Below are 21,054 nucleotides of genomic sequence, written 5' to 3'. Positions count from 1 at the left end.
AAGAAATAACTCAGAGGTTAAGAGCATATGCTGCTCTTCCAAAGGATCTGAGTTTGGTCCCCAGCATCCACATCAAGTGTCTAACAACCATCTGTAACTCCAGGTCCAGGGAATCCAATGCCCTCTTCTGGCTTCAACTGGGCACTGTATTCACATGCACATAGGTTTTTAAAAATTAGAAAAAGATGTAAAAACTCATCACAAGACTTCTCACTCTATCCAAATGTAGTGCATTTCAGACACTCCATGAATAACTTCCACTTTCAGCACATACATATAGTCCCTAGAATACAATAGGCACTTGTAAGAACCAAAATTAAAGGCTAGAGGCTATTTATGTTTTCACTCCCCTGAACAAGTTTGTTTGAGCTTTCTGCACCAACACCAGACATGCTTGATCATATGAGGATGGGAAATATGTCAGGATATGTGACTGTCCCTGATTGGACAAGCCTTTGTGGGGTTGCCTTTTTAAGCCTCTTCAAGGTTTGACTTGTGCCCATTTTCTGGGAACCCAGAAATGGACCTGGCCAGAGAGTTCATCAACCTGGCTAGTATTTAATTAAAGCTTGCTTCAAATTTGGTTTTAAAATGTGGTAGTGGTCTTATTCTCAACCAGTGGAATTAACACATTTAAGTAGTATCTGCCCAGTAAACAAACACATCCAGAAACCAGATCAATATAGAATACAAGAAACTAGTCCCAAATTACCCATCTCCCTCCCTATGCATACACAGCCTGAAAGTCATCACATAAAATGCATGCTATATAAATGTATCAAATTACTACACAGTAATAAACTCAAAAGTTATAGTTACCTTAATAACTAGTTCTCGTCTGTCATCCAGTTTAAGGTCAATAGGTTTTTTCACAATAAATAGATTAGTAACTCGGGAGAGAATTCTGGCATCTATGAATGGGCGCTTTGTATCAGCCCCTTCTTCATTGGTAAGATAAAATGCTAACAGCTTTAATGCTAGTGAACGAACCCTAAAAACAAAACACAAGGTATTTAAATCAGTATTTTGTGCTTATAAATAGGATTATAAACAGGCTTATAAATACAAAGAATTATCAAAATAAAATATAACTATCCATATATATATATACACTGTCATCAGCAGTATTTTCCTGTTTCCACAAAACTCGTTCATATAGATCTATTTTCATATAGAGTCAATTTTGTTTTATAAAATAACATCAGAAACTGAGAATGATTAATAACAACAATTGGGTAGACTTAAAGAAACTAAAAAACACAGTCAACTTCAGTTAATCTCCATGTCAGATCTGTAGCCCCAACTGTGCCAGGATGCAACAGAAGGATTTTTAACACAGGAGTTTGAGAGTAAGCCTAGGCAACATAGTGATAAAGCCCAGTATAAAACCAAAATTGTAAGTTGTGGTGGTCTGAAGGAGAATGGCCCCAAAGGCTCATAATTTGAGTGAAGGGTCTACACATGGTGGAAATGTTTGGGAAGGTTTGGGAGGTATGACCTTGATGGAGACTTCGAGGTGGGCTTGGAGGTTTCAAAGCCCACAACATTCCCAGTTAGCTTGCTCTCTCTTCTTCTCACTCTCTCTCCTTATGTAACCTCTCAGCTACTACTTCTCCAGAGTCACGCATGCCTGCCACCATGCTCCCTGCCAAAATGGTCATGTACTCTAACCCTCTGGAATCTTGAGGCCCAAAATGAGTGCTTTCATTTATAAGTTGCCTTTATCATAGTGTTTTGTCATGGCGATAGAAAAGTAACTAACTCAGAAGTTGGTACCAGGAATAGTATTGCTGTGACAGGTCTGATAATACATTTTTCTTTTTCTTTTTTTTTTTTTTTTTTTTTTTTTTTTTTGGAGAAATGTGGAAGACCTCAGGACTTTGGACTAGGAAAGTGGTTGAATGCTGTAAACAGTACTTAACTGTGTATTCATTCAAGCAGAAGCCTGGAAGACAGTAGTACTGAAACCATGTGGAATATAGAGGCTCAACTCAAAAGGTCTCAGAGAAGAACAGTAATAGCAACTGGGCTAAAGACTATTCCTGTGATATTTTGGCAAAGAATGTGGCTGGGTTTTGCCCTTATCCCAACAATCTATCTGTGGTTAAGTTGAAGTTTTGGACTAATAACATTGGCAGAGGAGATTTCAAGACAGCTTAAAATTGAATCTGTTACTTGGTTACTAGTAATCCTTCTTATGTAGGCCTGTAAGGAAAAAAAGCAAGCAGAACAAAATGAAAGACAAAATGTACAGTTAGAGGAGAAAAAGAACACTAGGAAATTTAATGTTGGAGCCAAGGCTTGTGCTGAAGGAGAAAAAGGACAAACCTATACTAAATGGAATAAAGGACGTGGTGCTCTCAGGGCAAAACCCCACCCATCTAGTCCTGAAAACTGGGAAATACAAGACTTAAGAACTGTCTGTTCCCAAAGAGCAACAACAAATCAAAGTTTATGGAAATGTAATTCAAGCGAGGGGACAGGTTCCATTCCAAGCAGGCATCAGAGCTTGGCAGCACCCATCGCATGGTGCTAGCTTTAGGGTCAGGGAGGGGACAGAGTAAAAGGGCTGTAGCAAGTCACTGGAGCCGGGACAGGCTCTCCATGGAAGCCGGGAGGGCCACTGTGTGAAGCTATGAAAGTGAAGCCTGGATCGTGCTAGAGAACCCAAGATATGGAGATGCCAGCCCCGTGGGATATCTGCCTAGGATATCTCCAAGCAGGGAAGCAGAACCAGCACAAGAGAAGGAAAGCAGTACGTTGCAGTCAACAGAACTGGAAAGGCAGAGCTATCTTGAAACAGGACACACAGCTTCAGGACTTGGAGTCTGTCCCACTGGTTTCATTCTTGGTTTGGTTGAGTATTTCCTCATTGTGTCTCTTTTCATGCCTTTTGGAATGGAAATGTATATTTTGTGTCATTGCATTTGGAAGTATGTAATTTGCTTTTTGCTTTTGCAGGGGGTTACAATTAAGAGACTGCCTTAGTCTCAGAAGAGACTTTTGACATTTAAACAAGTTGAACCTGAAAGACTATGGGGATTTTGAAGTTGAACTAAATGAATTTTGCATTTTGATAAGGCTATAAGAATAAGGGGTCCAGGGAGCAGAATGTTGTGGTTTGAAAGAGAATGACCCCCCATATGCTCAAGAGGGTTTGGTCTGTATTTGGTGGAACTGTTTGGGAAAGATTAGATGCACCCTTGTTAAAGGAGATGTGTCACTGAAAGTAGGCTTTAAGATTTCAAAAACCGAAATTGGCCCCCGTTTCCAGCCAATCGGCGGGCCTGTGGGAAGGCTCCCCATTTCCAAGACCGAAAGCAGACCCTGCAGTCTCCACACCCTGCCCCCACACCCATTTGCCCGAGACCCCAACCACTTCCTGAGACTCAGAGACCAGCCCCCAGCTCCCATCTGCCCCGGAACTCCCATCTGGACCAGAGGTGAATGCCTGGGGTTATAGTCAGAGAGGCAACTGCGCCTGGGTCACATCCCTGGGCAACATCCTGGGAAGACCTGCCCAACTTGGCCCCAGTTTCTGGCCAATCAGCGGGCCCTGTGGGAAGGCTCCCTTTTCCCAAGACTGCAGGCAGACCCTGCAATCTCCACACCCTGCCCCCATACCCATTTGCCTGAGACACCAGCCACTTCCTGAGACTCAGAGACCAGCCCCCAGGTCCCATCCACCCCAGAATTCCCAACTGGACAAGAGAAACCCTCCAGTGGACACTACAACCTCAAACCCTTGCCCCGACACCCATCTGCTGGAGACCCTAGCCACTTCCGGAGACTTAGAGACCAGTGTCCAGCATTCCATCCTGCCCCGGATCTCCCATCTGGACCAGAGAGCCCCCAGCTCCCATCAGCCCCAGAACTCCCATCTGGACCAGAGCTTCCATCCTGTCCCTGAACTCCCATCTGGACAAGAGGAGCTCCCATCTGAACGAGATAAGGAGACCCCAGGGACTTCCTGAGACTCAGAGTCCAGCCCCCCAGCTCCTATCCGGCCAGCACTCTCATCTGGACCAGAGCTCCGTCAAAGTAATACAGCATATAAACAAACTCAAAGGAAAAAAAACCACATGTTCATCTCACTAGATGCAGAAAAGGCATTTGACAAAATCCAACACCCCTTCATGATAAAGGTCTTGGAGTGATCAGGAATACAGGGAACATACCTGAACATAATAAAGGCAATCTACAGCAAGCCAACAGCCAACATCAAATTAAATGGTGAGAAACTCAAAGCAATACCACTAAAATCAGGAACAAGGCAAGGGTGTCCCCACTCCCCCTACTTATTCAATATAGTACTTGAAGTTCTAGCCAGAGCTATAAGACAACATGAGATTAAGGGGACACAAATTGGAAAGGAAGAAGTCAAGCTTTCCCTATTTGCAGATGACATTATAGTATACATGAGTAGCCCCAAAAAAATTCAACCAAGGAATTGATATAGCTAATAAAAACCTTCAGCAACATAGCAGGATACAAGATCAACTCAAAAAAATCAGTAGCCCTCCTATATACAATAGACAAACAGGCTGAGAAGGAAATCAGAGATACATCACCCTTTACAATAGCCACAAACGATATAAAATACCTTGGGGTTGCTCTAACTAAGCATGTGAAGGACCTATATGACAAGAACTTTAAGTCCCTGAAAAAGAAATTGAAGAAGATGTCAGAAAATGGAAAGATCTCCCATGCTCGTGGATAGGCAGGATTAACATAGTAAAAATGGCGATCTTACCAAAAGCAATCTACAGATTCAACACAATTCCCATAAAATTACCAACACAATTCTTCACAGATCTGGAAAGAATAATACTCAACTTCATATGGAAAAACAAAAAATCCAGGATAACCAAAAGAATCCTGTACAATAAAACAACCTCTGGAGGCATCACACTCCCCGACCTCAAGCTCTACTATAGAGCTACCATAATAAAAACAGCTTGGTACTGCCATAAAAACCAACATGTGGACCAATGGAATCTAATTGAAGACCCTAACATTAACCTGCACAACTATGAACATATAATTTTTGACAAAGAAGCCAAAAATGTACAATGGAAAAAAGAAAGCATCTTCAACAAATGGTGCTGGCATAACTGGATGTCAATGTGTAGAAGGCTGCAAATAGATCCATATCTGTCACCATGCACAAAACTTAAGTCCAAGTGGATCAAAGACCTCAACATAAATCCAGTTTCTCTGAACCTGATAGAAGAGAAAGTAGGAAGTACTCTTGAACACATAGGCACCAGAGATCACTTTCTAAATATAACACCAGTAGCACAGACACTGAGAGAAACAATCAATCAATGGGACCTGTTGAAACTGAGAAGCTTTTGTAGACACGGTCAACAAGACAAAGCGACAGCCTACAGAATGGGAAAAGGTCTTCACTAACCCCACATCTGACAGAGGGCTGATATCCAGAATATATAAAGAACTCAAGAAATTAGACATCAAAATGCCCAACAGTCCAATTAAGAAATGGGCTATAGAACTAAACAGAGAATTCTCCACAGAGGAAGTTCAAATGGCTGAAAGACATTTAAGGAATTGCTCAACATCCCTAATTATCTGGGAAATGCAAATCAAAATGACTCTGAGATACCACCTTACACCTGGTCAGAGTGGCTAAGATCAAAAACACAGCAGAGAGCTTATGCTGGAGAGGATGTGGAGCAAGGGGAACTCTCCTCCACTGCTGGTGGGAATGCAAGCTTATACAGCCACTTTGGAAATCAATATGGTGCTTCCTTAGAAAATTGGGAATCCATCTCCCCCAAGACCCAGCTATAGCAGCACTCTTGGGCATATACCCAAGGAATGCTCAATCATACCACAAGGGCATTTGCGCAGCTATGTTCGTATCAGCTTTGTTTGTAATAGCCAGAACCTGGAAACAACCTAGATGCCCTTCAACTGAAGAATGGATAAAGGAAATATGGTACATATACACAATGGAGTACTACTCAGCAGAGAAAAACAATGACATCATGAGTTTTACAGGCAAATGGATAGATCTAGAAAAAAATCATCCTGAGTGAGGAAACCCAGACTCAGAAGGACAAACATGGTACATACTCACTCATAGGAGGATACTAGATGTAAAACAAAGATGACTAGACTGCTACACAACTCCAGGGAAGCTACCTAGAAAATGGGACCCTAGGAAAGACACAGGGATCACCCAATGACAGAGAAATGGATGAGATCTACACGAACAACCTGGACGACAGTGGGAGTAATGAAGGGCAAGGTTTGAGCGAAAGAAATTTAGGGGAGCAGGAGATCCCAGCTGGATCAAGAACAAAAGGGAGAACAAGGAATAACAGACCATGATAAATGAAGACCACATGAGAACAGGAATAGGCAGAGTGCTTGAGAGGTCCCCTGAAATCCACAATGATACATCCTCTGTAGACTGCTGGCAATGGTGGAGAGAAAGCTTGATCTGACCTAGTCTGGTGATCAGATTGCCAAACACCCTAACAGTCGTCTTGGAACTCTCATCCAATAACTGATGGAAATGGATGCAAAGATCCTCAGCCAGGCCCCAGGTGAAGCTCCAGGTGTCCAGTAATTGAGAAAGAGGAGGGACTGTATGTGTGTGAATTGTTGAGCCCAAGATTGGAATAAGCACAAGGACAAATAGTCAAATGAATGAAAGCACATGAATTATGAACCAAAGGCTGTGGAGCCCCCAGCTTGATCAGGTCCTCTAGATAAGTGAGACAATTGAATAGCTTGAACTGTTTGGGAGGCATCCAGGCTGTGGGACCAGTATCTGTCCTTAGTGCATGAGCTGGCTGTTTGGAACCTTGGGCTTACACAGGGACACATGCTCAGCCTGGAAGGTGACAGGACCTGCCTGTACTGAATCCACCAGGTTTAAATGAATACCCAGGGGTGCCTTGATTCTGGAGGACATGGGAATGGAGGGGAGGGGCTGGGGAGAAGGTGAGGGTGGGGGCGGGAGGGGGGAGGACAGGGAACCCAACAGATCTCTGACATGTGTAAAATTATAACACAAATATAATAATAATAATAACAATAACAATAACAATAACAATAATAATAATAATAATAATAATAAATAAAAGATTTCAAAAACTCCATGCCATTCCCAATGCCATTCACAGGAGCCTTCTTTCTCTCTCTCTCTCTCTCTCTCTCTCTCTCTCTCTCTCTCTCTCTCTCTCTCTCACCCTGCTCTGCCTCATAGTTGTAGATCAGATGTAAGCTCTCATCTACTTCTCTAGGACCATGACTTTCTGTCTACTGCCAGGCTCCCCACTGTGGTGATATTTTCCCTGAAATGTGATATTTTATTTGTATGTTAATAAAGAAAGTTTGCCTAGAGATCAGAGGTCATAGCCAGCCATAAACAGAAGTCAGGAGGTGGTAGCACATGCCCTTAATCTGATCACATGGCAGGCAGAGTCTCTGTGTGTTCAAGGACATAGCCAAGCATGGTTATATACGCCTTTAATCCCAGGAGCAACCATAGAGACCTGGAGGTCTGTACAGACAGGTAGTGACGAGGAAATGATGTGGCTGGGTTTACAGCCAATGAGAAGGCAGAACTGCAAGCCAATAAAAGCACAGGTTAGATAGAAAGAAGCTGGTTCAGTTACCTTGGGAAGTGACAACTGTGTGGTAAGCTAAGGTTAGTTTGGTGGTTGTTAACTATTGCTCTGATCTCTATGGCTTGCGCCCCTGTATTTGACTCTGTGTTTCTTATTTAATAAGACTGTTTAGAAATTTGTGTACACACCACCAAAATGGCCATGGTCCTTAACCCTCTGGAAATATCAGCCCCAAAGTAGGTGCTTTCTTTTATAAGTTGCCTTAGTTGTGGTGTCTTATCACACTGGTAAGAAAGGAAAGAAAGAAAGTCAGACATTTGTGTAATGCTGTTGTTTGTTACTTTCTTCCAGGCAATGACTCACAACAAGGCTAGGGATGAGAAAGATAAAACATGTTTGTGTGTGTGTTCTGTTCTAGTCTATAAACTTGGCATGTTTTTAGGTTAAGATCTAGCTGCCAGAATCCAATTATTCTAATATTTATCTACTTATCCCAAATATACTTACATACTCTGTAAAAATATAAAAATTAGTCAGTAAACAGAATTCCCAACTTCATTAAATTTATAAATGGGATAGTACAGAATGAAGAAAATGAATATCTAAGTTAAACTTTGCTCTTACTTGAAGAGAATTCAGACCTTGTTCGTGGATCCTGTTGAAGGTGTCTTTGCTCACTAGAGACCTTGGGCCCCTGTGATGTTTGTTCACCTTCACTGTCAGCTTGCCTGGATTTAGAATTATGACAGAAACAGATCTCTGACATGATCTGTTCATGAGGGTGTGTCACCAAAGGGATTATTAAGGTGGGAAGACTGTGAGTAGTACCATCCCATGAATGAATGAAAAGAACATGACCTAAGCACCAGCATCCGTCTGTCTCTGCTGACAACACATGTAATGTGGTTGGCTGCTTCAGGCTCCTGCTGCCATGCCTCCCACAACATAACTGACTGTTACCTTAAGCTATGAGCCAAAATAAGCCCTTGCTCTCTCAAGTTGCTTTTGTTAGGTATTTAGTCAGAGCATCATCAACAACAACAAAATAACTAATACAATCTACCTAAGAGTCTACCTAAGAGAACAACAAATATACTTTTGTGTTGCCTCACCAAATGCAGGTGTTGGCTAAGAGAAAAAGAGTACAGTGCTAGCACAATAAATACTAGTGTTTCCCAGGGACCATGGCAATAATTATGGAAGCCAGTCTCCGTGGAACATGTTGACATTAACTGTTCTGCTTCTTCCTGCATCACACTGCAAAGATATATGCAGGGTCTCTTCCTTTTATGCCTTCGGTGCTTTAATTTATTTCCACATACTTCTTTATCATGTGGGGAAAACAAAATTATTTATTCTCAAAACAATGTCTGCACTGGACAAATGCCTCAGAGGTTAAGAGCACATAATGCTATTCTATAGGACACAGTTTGATTATAGCACCTAAACCAGGTAGCTCATGAATGCCTTTAACTCCAACTCCAGAAGGATTCAGTGCCTCTGGCCCCCATGGACACCCACAAACAGACACACACATATACCCATCATTAAAAATAAAGTAAATTTTCTAAACATTGCTCGGGCTAGAGAAATGTCTCAGCAGGTTAAGAGCATTTGCTGTTCTTGCAGAGTATGGGGTTCAATTCCCAGCACCTACATAGTAGCTCACAACCATTCTAATTCCAGTACCAAGAGATCTGATGGCCTCTTCTGCTCTCTACAAACACCAGATACAAATATGGTGCACAGAAATATATGCAGGCAAAACACCCATACACACAAAATAAAAAAGTAATAACTAAAATCTTTAAATAAATAAATTAAATTAAAAAGACTGCTCCTCTTGGCCTTTTGAATACTCTTCATCACTGCTTGACTTTAAATGTTTCCCTCTTTTCAGTGAGGGGAAATGTCCCCACCATTAACTTCAGAAAGGAACAAAGAAAATTCATAACTATATATCCCTCCTTCTGCTATTTTAGTTAAGATGATACCTACACCAATGATGGTGAAGGAAAGAATTCCCTCTAGCTCCCCAAGTAACAGTACAAAGTAAATGAAATTTAAACACCATTAAAATTAAATTCTGTAGCAGCCAATCTACCATAACATGGAGCCACCTTCCTCCCTTTCTTTAGTTCTACTGTTTCAGATTCATATAATTACTATACTCTTCCAGGACACCTTTATTGATCTTTTTTATTCAAAAAGTTACACTGTACTCACGAAGGCTTTTTCACTAGCAAAAGTCGCAGCATAGACTTCAGCCGGGTAGTGGAAGGGAGAATGTCTTCTGCCTCAGAACTCGCTTTGCTTAGAAGGAGAATGCAGTTGCCTAAAGGATCTTCTGGATCAGCATAGCCCTAAGAATTATTTTTTAAGAGAAATTATCATTCAATTTTATACATATTAAGTTTTCAATTTGAAAATAATAGTAATTATACAGGCATGTCATGCAATTCAATTCCCTTCAAGTCAGTTGAATAACAGTCATTTTTCAAAATAACCAATATGAAATAAGGAGATGAAATTAAAAGTAAAATAATTTTTTAAAGTACATTTTAAGGAAAATGTGCTGATATCTCTGTTTTCTACGATCCTAGCAGTAGCGTCTTCATACTCAAGACACTTGACAAGATCTTTAGTCCTCTCCAAATAGATCCAAGCAGCAATGCTACAGGAACTTCCGGCAGAAAACTAGACCAGTGAGCTTTGAGGACTAAAACCTATGTGTCCATTGGGAACAGAGAACCATTGTCCATAGGAAGTTGTAATCTGTTTCGAGTGAATTACAGCCATTTCTTCTACATATTTTTAATAACAAATAACACAATGCAACATAGGTGATATAAAAGTGAGAAAAAAGGAGGCTTCTGAAGCACATTCTCAGATGTCCTAGTATGCTTTAACTGTCAACTTGACACAACCTAGAGTCATCTGAGAGGAAACCTGAACCAAAGAACTACATAGATCAAACTAGCCTGTGGGCATGTCTGTGGGATTGTCTTGATTATTACCTGATGCAGGAGGCCCAGCACACTTTGGGCAGCACCAGTCCTAGATAGCTGAGCATGAGCATGAGCTACCCAGAGAGTGAGCCACAGAGCAGCTTTCTTACATGGTCTTTGCTTGAGTTTCTGCCCTAGCTTCCCTTGATGATGCCCTGTGAGCTGGAAGTATAAGCCAAATAAATCCTTTCCTTCCTTAAGTTGCTGTTGGTCATGATACTGGTCATAGCAACAAAATAAAACTAGAAAGGAAAATGTGGAAGGGATGGATAAATAAAAGTCACTTTTCTTCATGGTACTGTGGAACAATCTTTGTACACTGTAAATATGTATTACTCTCAATAAAGAGCTGATTGACCTATAGCTGGGCAGGAAGACATTGGGTGGGAAACCATTCTAGGAGGATGCTGGGAAGAAGGGCAGAGTCTGAGGGTCATGAGAGGCAGAGAGAAGCAAGATGAACATGACATGCTGAAAGAAGGTACAGCCACACAGCAGAGGGTAGATAAGAAATATGGGTTAATTTAAAATTTAAGAGTTAGCTAGTAACCAGCCTGAGCTATCAGTTGAGCATTTATTGTCTCCGTGTAGGTTATTTGGGAGCTGCTAAGACACAGAGAAACTCCACCTACATCACAGTACTAGACAAAAGCTCTTCCCACATTTCAGTTCTGGAGAATCCACATCAGGCATTTTATAACTGCCTGTCACTCCAATGTAGGTGATCCTGGTCTCCTTGGGTACCCACATACATGGCATACACTCATACAAACACATATATACATATAAATAAAATTTAATTAACACAAATTAGTAAGTGTTTTGGTTGCCATGCAATGCAGTTTTGGATCAGTATATGAGTGCTTGTCCAAAGGGTCTCCAGAAGAGGCAAAGCCCACGGAGACTCCCTCAGCAAGGACCAGTGGACTTTGGGGCAGCACAGGAAACCATGGGGACTGAGCAGCCTGCACACTCCTTCTCTCTCACAATGTTGGATTCTCTTGGCGGTTTTCAGTGTCACTTCCTCAGTCACACGTGGGACAGACACACACAGATTCCAGTGATCACTCCTGGAAACCCTATTTTTTCTCAAATATTTTCCTCAAAATTCCTTGGGAACCAAGACTTCAGGAAATACCTTCATTGTTCCAGATCCTGGGAACTGTTCTCATTCACTGCTGACAGGATTGGTACAATAAGTTAATGGGCAGTTAAGACATAAGCTAAATGTATGTCATCAGTTTACAGCAAATAATCACTATTTCTGTAAACATGTTTTAAACAAGACCATTGTTCTTGAAAAAGTGTGCCTCAAAGGTGGAAGTCTCTGTCCCGCCAGTAATTCCCAAATAGCCGGCAACCACTTCGCAAATAATTGACTCAGGGGATTAATATTCCTTATAAATACTTGGCTGGTAGCTCAGGCTTATTACTAACTAGCTCTTACACTGAAATTAACCTATAATTCTTATCTATGTTTAGACACGTGGCTTTTGCTTTTAACACTGTGTCAAGAAGCCGTCTCTTAATGGAGTCATGCCTCTGCTCACCTCCAGTAAACAGAGCTACCAGAGAAAAGATGGTTACCAAGAAGCTGTGCTTGACTCTGTTCTCTTGTATGTTTAGAGACCTTTTTTTAAGCTTTATCAGGTTTTATGTGGAAATTCTTGCCAAACATTTGGGCATCATATGTAAATGAAGTTTTTCTGTCAGGACTACCCAGTCCAAATACCCAGCAGCTGCTTTTTCTTTTGATTAGACAGAAAGGGAAAAATGCTGTGGGAGGATCCTTCTGTATGCTGTGAATGTATGCTGTTCTCATTGGTTGATAATAAAAGCTGTTTTGGCATACAGCCAGTCAGAATAAGGCTTGGTGGGAAAGCCAAATGGAGATACAGGAAGAGAAAGGGTGGAGATGGGGAGTCACCAGATAGATGCAAAGGAAGCAAGATGAGAATGCTGTACTGAGAAAAGGTACCAAGTCATGTGGCTAAATACTGATAAGAATTATGGGTTAATTTAAGTGTAAGAGCTAGTTAGTAATAAGCTTGAGCTACTGGCCAAACATAATTAATATAAGCCTCTGTGTGGTAATTTGGGAAGCAGCTCCCAGGTATTTGGGACCAGGCAGTCAAGACAGGAAAACTCCATTTACAGTGCCTATGTTAATCACCTTTTAGTTTTGTGAAGACAGGATGTACCTGGCTTGATATTTGGCTACTCTAGCAAAATGATGTGTTACTTTGGTTTAAAGATGTTCTGATGTAAAAGTTGGGGAAAAAAAAACATATTTGACATATTTGTTTTGCTAAATATTAATGCTGGAAGGTGGGAAAAATATGTTTGTTGGTATGGGAAAATATGCTTGTTTTTGAAGTATAAATAAAGATGGTTTGAGTTATTCAGGGCTGGCCACTTGTGTGAAACTCATCTGGTGGTCAGATACTACTACTTCATTTCTTCATGCTGACGCCCCTGCAGTTGGAGTACAGCAAATAAGTTTGTGGGTACTAGCCCTACCTTTCCATCCAAGGGAGGTAGAGAGACCTAAAGTTTCCTAATTCCTTCAGGGTCCAGAAGGACTGTATAAGAAAGCTTTGTTCCTAGGAGCTCATTAATCAAAGCATCACTCTAATTAAATACATGCACAAATAGAATGCATGAGGCAACCTAATTATGCAGTGTCTGCTTAACAAGGACTGCTGGCTTTGCCTCAAAGCCTTTATAAAAGGTTGCGCTCTAGTTTGCACAGTCAATACTTTTTGACCTCCCACCCAGATATGTAAAGTATACATGGGCAAATTAGCTATCCATGTTTAACCTTCTGCCACCCACTTCCTGCTCACTTCTCCCCAGTGCCTTCAAAGCTCCCCTTCATTTCTCTCACAAAGTGACGGTTCTGCTGCTTGTATTCTTTTACATCACTGACAACCAGCCACAGATAAATGGCATCATAAAAATGAATTTCACAGAGTACCTGTAGCACTGGAATGACAGGACAGAGAGACTCGATAAACTTGTTCCAGGTCAGTGCTGTCATCACCAATCGTCCCTGAAGCAGATGCAACAGAATGGCCTTGGCAGCAGCATTCACCTGCTCAACGAGACACAGCCATGCTATGAGATGTCCCACTAAGTCCTCTCACAGACCTGTAATATTTTGTAAGATCTGAAAAGGTACAAAACTAACTTATCTTTCTTCAAATGTTTCTCTTGCCGTATGTTGTCTATATTCTGGTATTAATGAGTTTTCTCCCTTAAGTTTCTGCTATTTTACCCTTAGCAATAAATCTGAAATAACAACTATTCTGTAGTTCCTTACATCTAAAAGGAAATCATAGTAAAATGTTGATCTGATTCTGAGATCAAGTGCATTCTGTGTTTTGATTTACCCATTTTAACATTTCTTTTTTGTAAATAATATCAGAACTTAACTAATATACTAAGTACACATTTCCTTATACCTTCTCATAAAGCTGTCCAATTTTATTAGAGCATTTCTTTGACTTGGTAATCTTTTTTTTTTTTTTAATTTATTTACTTTTATTTTATGTGCATTGGTGTTTTGCCTGCAGGTCAGATCTTTGAGTTACAGACAGTTGTTAGCTGCCATGTGGGTGCTGGGATTTGAACCTGGGTCCTTTGGGAGAGCAGTCGGTGCCTTTAACCACTAAGCCATCTTTCCAGCCCCGACTTGGTAATCTTTTGTACATATTTTTAACATATCATACCTCATTTTTGGGTTCTTGAATACCAAATGCAGAGATTTCATATAGAACTTTTGGATGAAGCAGAAAATGAATTCCACTACAAAGTGAAGATACAGGTTTAGTGACATTATGGACACCTAAACATTCCTGTAAAATAACACAAATTTATTTTTAATTAGTGACAATGATTTTTCTAAAAGAATCCTTTTTCTTCTATTTGTAATTTAGTTCCAATTTTAGTTTTTACATCATTAAAATTGTTTTTTAGCTCATACTAGCTGTTCAAGTCTATGTGGGTTATGTAATGTTCTGCTAATGAGCAAAGTCTTCATAAATAACCAAACAACCATAACCCCTAAAAATCAACAGATATAAAAGACATGACAAGGGGTTGGGGATTTAGCTCAGTGGTAGAGCACTTGCCTAGCAAGCACAAGGCTCTGGGTTCGGTCCTCTGCTCTGAAGGAAAAAAAAAAAAAAAAAGACAAAATACTTAGAGGAGTATTTGCCAGACGGTGGTGGCTCACGCCTTTAATCCCAGGAGGCAGAGCCAGGCGGATTTCTGTGAGTTTGAGGCCAGCCTGATCTACAGAGTGAGTTCTAGGACAGGCTCCAAAGCTACACAGAGAAACCCTGTCTTGAAAAACCAAAAAAAAAAAAAAAAAAAAAAGATATGACAAAACTCTAAAACCTTAACCTGGTGTTTGATTTGTGACCTGCTTTACTGAAGCTTGAAAAAGAAAAACAAAATTCAAATTAAAGAAAAGAAAAGGAAAGAAAAGATACTGGGGAAGAAATATGTGAAGAAGGAAGAAGAAGGAAATATAAAATCCTTTCTCAATTATAACAGAAAATGTTTTGTTAGAAGCTATGTGAGAGAGAGCAGGAGTGATCAGAAATATTAACAGAATGCAAATACAATAGGTGGAAATACATGCAATAATGAGTGACAAGCTTAAACTCAATTCCTGTCATACTGGAGATTATTCTGTCCTTATAACTACTAACAATTCACAATTCAAAATATATGCATGTGATTTCACATATTTATATGCATACACATTAGCACATTTATTTTTAACTATTAACTTAATGCTACAAAAAATACTCTAGACTTTTGAGAGATAAGGCTTCAGCCTTAATGTTTAAGAACAGCTGTCACTTCCTTAAGATATATACAATTTTCTGAGCTCCAGCTTATTCATCCATAAGTATGATAATCCCTTCCACAAGCCTCCTAAGCCCATCTCTAGATGACATTATCAAGATTATAGCCTTTAAAACTCATCTCAGATGGACATAGTGCCATCTGAGCACCACAGAGTAAAGATCCCAGGACTCAGGATTAAAAACTTTGGTACAGTAAAAAGGAGATTCAACCTAAATATTCACCATTACATAAAAGGAAGCAAACTCCAACTTATAACAGTAAAGATGAATTAACTAAGTAGATCTCAAATCCTTCAGATAAACTAAACACTTAACAAAAACATGTATAGCATGAAACTATACTCTGGGTGTACAAAATAAACAATAATACACTTTATAAAGACATGCATCTACAGTAAACATATATTCTAAAAACATGATGGAAAGACATACATCAACACCAAAAGTAGCTGCACTGATGGTACAGAAGGGGAGAGAAAGCCGTGTCTGTTTAATGTAGTCTTTTTATTGATGTGAAAACAGATCAGAAGCAAGAATGGCAACACCCAAACAGACTTACAGGAGTTGTTATATTTAATAAAGCAGTTCAGGGAGACTAGGAAGCCAAAGGAAATTTAATAGTGCAACCTTCACAGAGCTGACTAATGAGTACCATCTACTTATGGAATACAGTTCTTAGGCTAACACAAAAAGCTCAGGAAATTTAATTCTAAAGGCATAGTATGAGAATCCATTCTTAGTTCTCATATTAACAAATTAATTTTAGAAGGAAAGAAAAGCCCCACCTTCACAATCTCCAGACAGCACTGATAAGTTTCCACCTTCACCTGTGGCCATGGGTGAGACAGCATATGGAGAAACACCTTCTGGCTCTCTCCTTGCAGTAATGGACTGGCCTGTGCAGATTTCCAGCTGGTAAAAAAGAAAAACAGCCAAAATATCTGAGGCCAGCAAGGTACCAGGCAAAGGATTACAAAGCATGATGGGAAGGCCCCTCCTACTCCAGTTCCTTAATTGAGGATCTTTTAATTAAGAGTGGATCTTCCCTTAATTAACTACATCAGCAAGAACTTACCAGGCAAAAAATATTCTCTTATGGGACAGAGAAAGAAGCAAAAAGAAAACACCCATAAAAACTCACACTTGCAGCCAGGCATAGTGAGTGACACAAGCCTTCAAGTCCAACACTCAGGGGACAGAGGTAGACAGATCACTAAGTTCCAGGCCACCCTGGTCAACATAGAAAGCTCCTGGCTAACCAAGGCTACACAGTCAGACCCTATTCAAAAAGAATAAAATTTGAACAAAAAAAAAAACAAAAACAAAAACAAAAACTTTTGGCCCGGAGCCAGGGAAACGGCTTAGAGGGTCGAGGTGCTTGTCACGCAAACCTGATGACCTGAGTTCAATCCCCAGATCCTACTGTGAAAAAAGAGTCAATTCCCCAAAGTTGTCCTCCTACCTCCACACATATGCATGCGTACCCATGCTATCGATACACATTAATAAAAATAAAATTAAAGCTCAAAGTTAACTGGTGGAATTTATTATAGGAATCTATCCCAGTATCCTCAAAATAAATTAACCAATACATAATGCTTTCTAAATATCCTTAAGTTTTATAAAATTAGTAATTTATAAAATTATAATTACAAAGGAATCGTAAACTTGGGGAATTATTTCTGTCTTGACTTTATTTTTTGAGATCAGGTCTCACTATGGAGTGCATGCTGATTTTGAAGTCCAAGTAAATCTCCTGCTTCTGTGTCCTGAGCGCAGCACCTCTGACTACTTAAACTAATAACTGTTGGAGTTGTAGACAGAGATGGCCACAATGTATACAAATCCAAGAACTATTCATTTTCATTATAGGCATGACATTGTTAACTCTTGAATAAAGCAATTAACTAGTTAATGCAGCTATACAATTTAATAAGCTAATTCAATTTAACAGTGAGACCCATAAAACAATTTAAACTAAAATAGGAAACATATAAGGTCATTTTTATTTATATTACTCCTAAGTCTACATAACCACGTTCATGCATATTATTCCTAAATTGGCATACCCATGTTAATGACCACACACGTACATGGACACATGTGCACGCACGCGCACACACACACACTGCCCTATGCTGCCACGTTTTTAAAAAGGAAATATTACATCTTTGAACAAATGCAGATGATTTCCTTTATTAGGGGGGAATGATGATGATAAGAAAAGCTCCTCACGGCTTGGTCTGCTAGCTCCAATAATTCTAGGAGATTCTTTTCTCCCTGTAACAAAAGAGAAAAGAAACAGGAAATATGAAATTCATATGCAATGACATTCTCATAGTGAACTAAGTACCTTCAAGAAATCAAACCATTCAGAGACCCTGTTCATATTTGTTTAACTCCACTTTCTGAAGAATCAATCTACAAATGTCAACCTAGAAGGCAAAGTGGAGGGGAAATTGTAGTGGGACCATTCATTATTTGGATTTCCTTTACTTATCCGTGACCTCCGTTACTAAAATACTAGAGTATTTTATCACCTATCACTCCTCTCTACCATCCTAACAAGTTCTAGAAACACAGAAGGCATCTACAGGTGCTTAGCCAAAATACTGCAGAATGCCAAATATCCACTTAAAGACGTGACTGAAAACTTTAAAGAAAGAACTGGGAAGCCAGCAGCATCAAGAAGTGACAAAAGGGAGCCAGGCCAGGGAGCCAGGCCTTAACCCAGCTGCTGAGGAGGCTGAGGCCAAACACGAGGCTCCCAGGACTACAGAATGAGCTCAAGGCCAAGCTGGTAAATTTACAAAAACAAACAGGAAAGTTAAAAAATAAAAAAAAGGGGGGTGGGGCTGGAGGCCTGAGATTCTATCCACAGTACAGGGAAAGGTGTTAAGAGAAGAAAAATGGCAAAACAAAGGGAAAACATAATAAATAAATAAAGGAAAATTATAAACATGAGGTTCAGAGATACTTCAAAAGCAATAAGAATTGTGTGCAAGACCCATTTTGGTATTCTCAGATGCTACACATACCTCTACTCAAGGCAATGTCATCTCTAGGATCCACCAGTCTTTTAATATAATATTTTAGTGCTTCAATAGTATTTTTAAATGAGATAAATGGTAATAATTAGTGCTTCAATACTATACCTCAAGACACCCACTATCTTAAAAACAATTCAAGACTACAATTACCAGTAACAAATTAACAAGTTCTTCATGAAAGCATGTAATAACTGTTATAAAAAATTAAAACAAAATTGTATCTACAAGTATATAAGTACGCATTAACATAGCTATCGTGTAATTCTAATAAAATCCATCATCACTCAGTTCCCATATAGTAAAACAGAGCTACAGCTTTCTGAAATTGCTAATTCTATGAATACACACTATTCAGTACACTAAAGTTTCTGTGTTGCTTTTGTACAAATTATATCCTTATTATAATCAGACTACAGGCCCACTCAACAAAAATGTATCTCACACCTAGCAATTTACTTGCTGTATGCCTATCAGTTGGAACAGTGTAGGTTAGATTTTCTAAACACTTCACCAAAAAGACTGAAGAGATATTTACAAAACATTTTACCTCTTTCCCCACATCAGATAGAAAGTTACAGGTACATTCAATTGAATAAACAGCCTCAGCAGTTCGTTTGTAAATGCTGTAGTTTTCAGAATCCAGCTGTTCCAAATAAGCCACAACAGTGTCGTGAATGTCTGGATATTCCAAAGAAATAGGCATGTCCAACGAGACAAGGAACAATGCTGCTGATACAGGCTCTGGCAAAAACTCACTCGCCTTGATTAAAAAAAAGAAAAAAGTTAAATGTTTTTTAGAAACATACTATAAAATATAATGTTAGTTGAGTCTATCTTCCATATTCTCTACCAAGAATGTATGCTTTTTCAAGAGAAAATTGTATTTTCCAATATACAAAATTGTATTTTCTCTTTGCCCAAAATGTCTGAAGTCCAAATATGGACTCTCTGTCTCAGGCCGGGAGACTGAATACCTTCCTCCTCCTGGATCAAACTGCTCTTCCTCTAGGAGCTGCCCTTTGTCTACACCTTGACTATGAAACAAAGCATAAAGCCAAGACACTCTTGAAACATTTTCTCTGACATAAATAAGCATGCAATGCAGGGCTTACTAACTACACAAGATACAACACTAACTCAAGTCCATCTTGATTTATTTGAGCAAAAATTGACTTGTGCTCTTTTTGAGAGGAAATTCCACATATTTCAAATAGTTCCAGAAAACTTACTGAAGACAGACTTATTGTGTTGCTTTATATTAAGATATATTTAATAACCAAAATCAATGGACTTAAAACTAGTACCTATTTTTAATGATTCTAGTTTTGTGGTTAGATTCTAAGTATTAACTAAAGAAATGAAATGTGGTTAAGTCAAAGTTAAAGAAAAATCATTCAACAAGCTCAGTAGTATGGCTGAAATATTGTCATTATTACTGGATTTAACCATGATTTATTTCATGGCTGTCCTATTTTAACAATAATCACCAACTGCCTAAAAGACTAATATTAAGAGGTGGATCAATTTGCTGCTGATATTTAATCGTACTGTGAGAATTCAAGACTGTTAATGAAATTACCCTTGAATCAGGGTGTGGAGTCAACAACTAGCTGACCAGAATTAGCCACAGGTATTTTGGAGGACCCAGGATACAGTACAATAGAGAGCACAGGAAAGAGTATGGAGGGGCTTAGAAGGATTCACAGGTCTTTTCAATCTGGGAAGCATGGAGAGAGAGGGTAAGCCTCTGCTGATTTCTTGATCTATCAGGTTATTACCCCAATATCTGACTCCTGAGTTTTTATTAATAATAGAACAATTTAGATAAATGCTTCATCAATTAAGCAACAAGGCCCTGAAAATAGTTTACAATTAGAAAATGAAGATCAAAAGATGGAATCAAATTTTAGTTTAAAATCACTGAAAAGCTTAAATGCGTAAGAAAGAAGCTATTAGAAAGTCAACAGAATGTTCACTATTTTTTGAGTAACTCTCCTACTGAAAAAGAAAGAGAGAAAAACCACATACCTGCTCACCTACAATTCAGTCAACATCTATTAACTCCCCTCTCTGTTCCTGTGCATGGTGGGCACTGTACAGATTCTGGGAACACAGCAAAAGCAAAACAAAATCTCTGCCCTTGTGAAGCTAACATTCCACTAAAGAAGGCGGAGAGTAAATACTGCATCCATACAATGTCAGATGTAGCTAGTAATACTAGTAAAAACTTTTAAACCAGGATGGGAAAGAGAGAAAAGTGATGTGGAACAGACAAGAAGGGTTACTGCTGTGAAGCAGTACAACCTCTCTATAAGGGGCATCAGAGTGTCCTAGTGTACTTTCTACTGTACATTATGACCAAACCCAATTTAGAGAAGAAAGGGTTTATCTGGCTTACCAGTTACAAACCATCACCAAAGAAAACCCAGGGAGAAACTCAAGCCAAGAACCTGAAGGCAGGAAGTGAAGCAGAGACCACAGAGAAAAACAGCTTACTGGCTTGCTTTCCGTG

General features: G+C 39.5%; 1 protein-coding gene across 1 annotated transcript in view; it reads right to left on the bottom strand.

The window, feature by feature from the left end:
* Window positions 1-21,054, bottom strand: part of Rttn (rotatin) — a 172,979-nt gene that overhangs the window by 118,345 nt on the left and 33,580 nt on the right. Inside the window, exons 12-18 of the mRNA XM_036205187.1 lie at window positions 19,090-19,302; window positions 17,660-17,772; window positions 16,278-16,404; window positions 14,344-14,469; window positions 13,590-13,706; window positions 9,831-9,967; window positions 820-991 (exon numbers count right to left, since the gene is read on the bottom strand). Coding sequence (XP_036061080.1) covers window positions 820-991; window positions 9,831-9,967; window positions 13,590-13,706; window positions 14,344-14,469; window positions 16,278-16,404; window positions 17,660-17,772; window positions 19,090-19,302 — 1,005 coding nt within the window. The remainder of the gene's footprint in view (window positions 1-819; window positions 992-9,830; window positions 9,968-13,589; window positions 13,707-14,343; window positions 14,470-16,277; window positions 16,405-17,659; window positions 17,773-19,089; window positions 19,303-21,054) is intronic.

Source organism: Onychomys torridus, chromosome 13, assembly GCF_903995425.1.
Source record: "Onychomys torridus chromosome 13, mOncTor1.1, whole genome shotgun sequence".
NCBI classification, from domain to species: Eukaryota; Metazoa; Chordata; class Mammalia; order Rodentia; family Cricetidae; genus Onychomys; species Onychomys torridus.
Note: the sequence above shows the minus strand (reverse complement) of the source record. Positions and strands in the feature narration are given on the sequence as shown.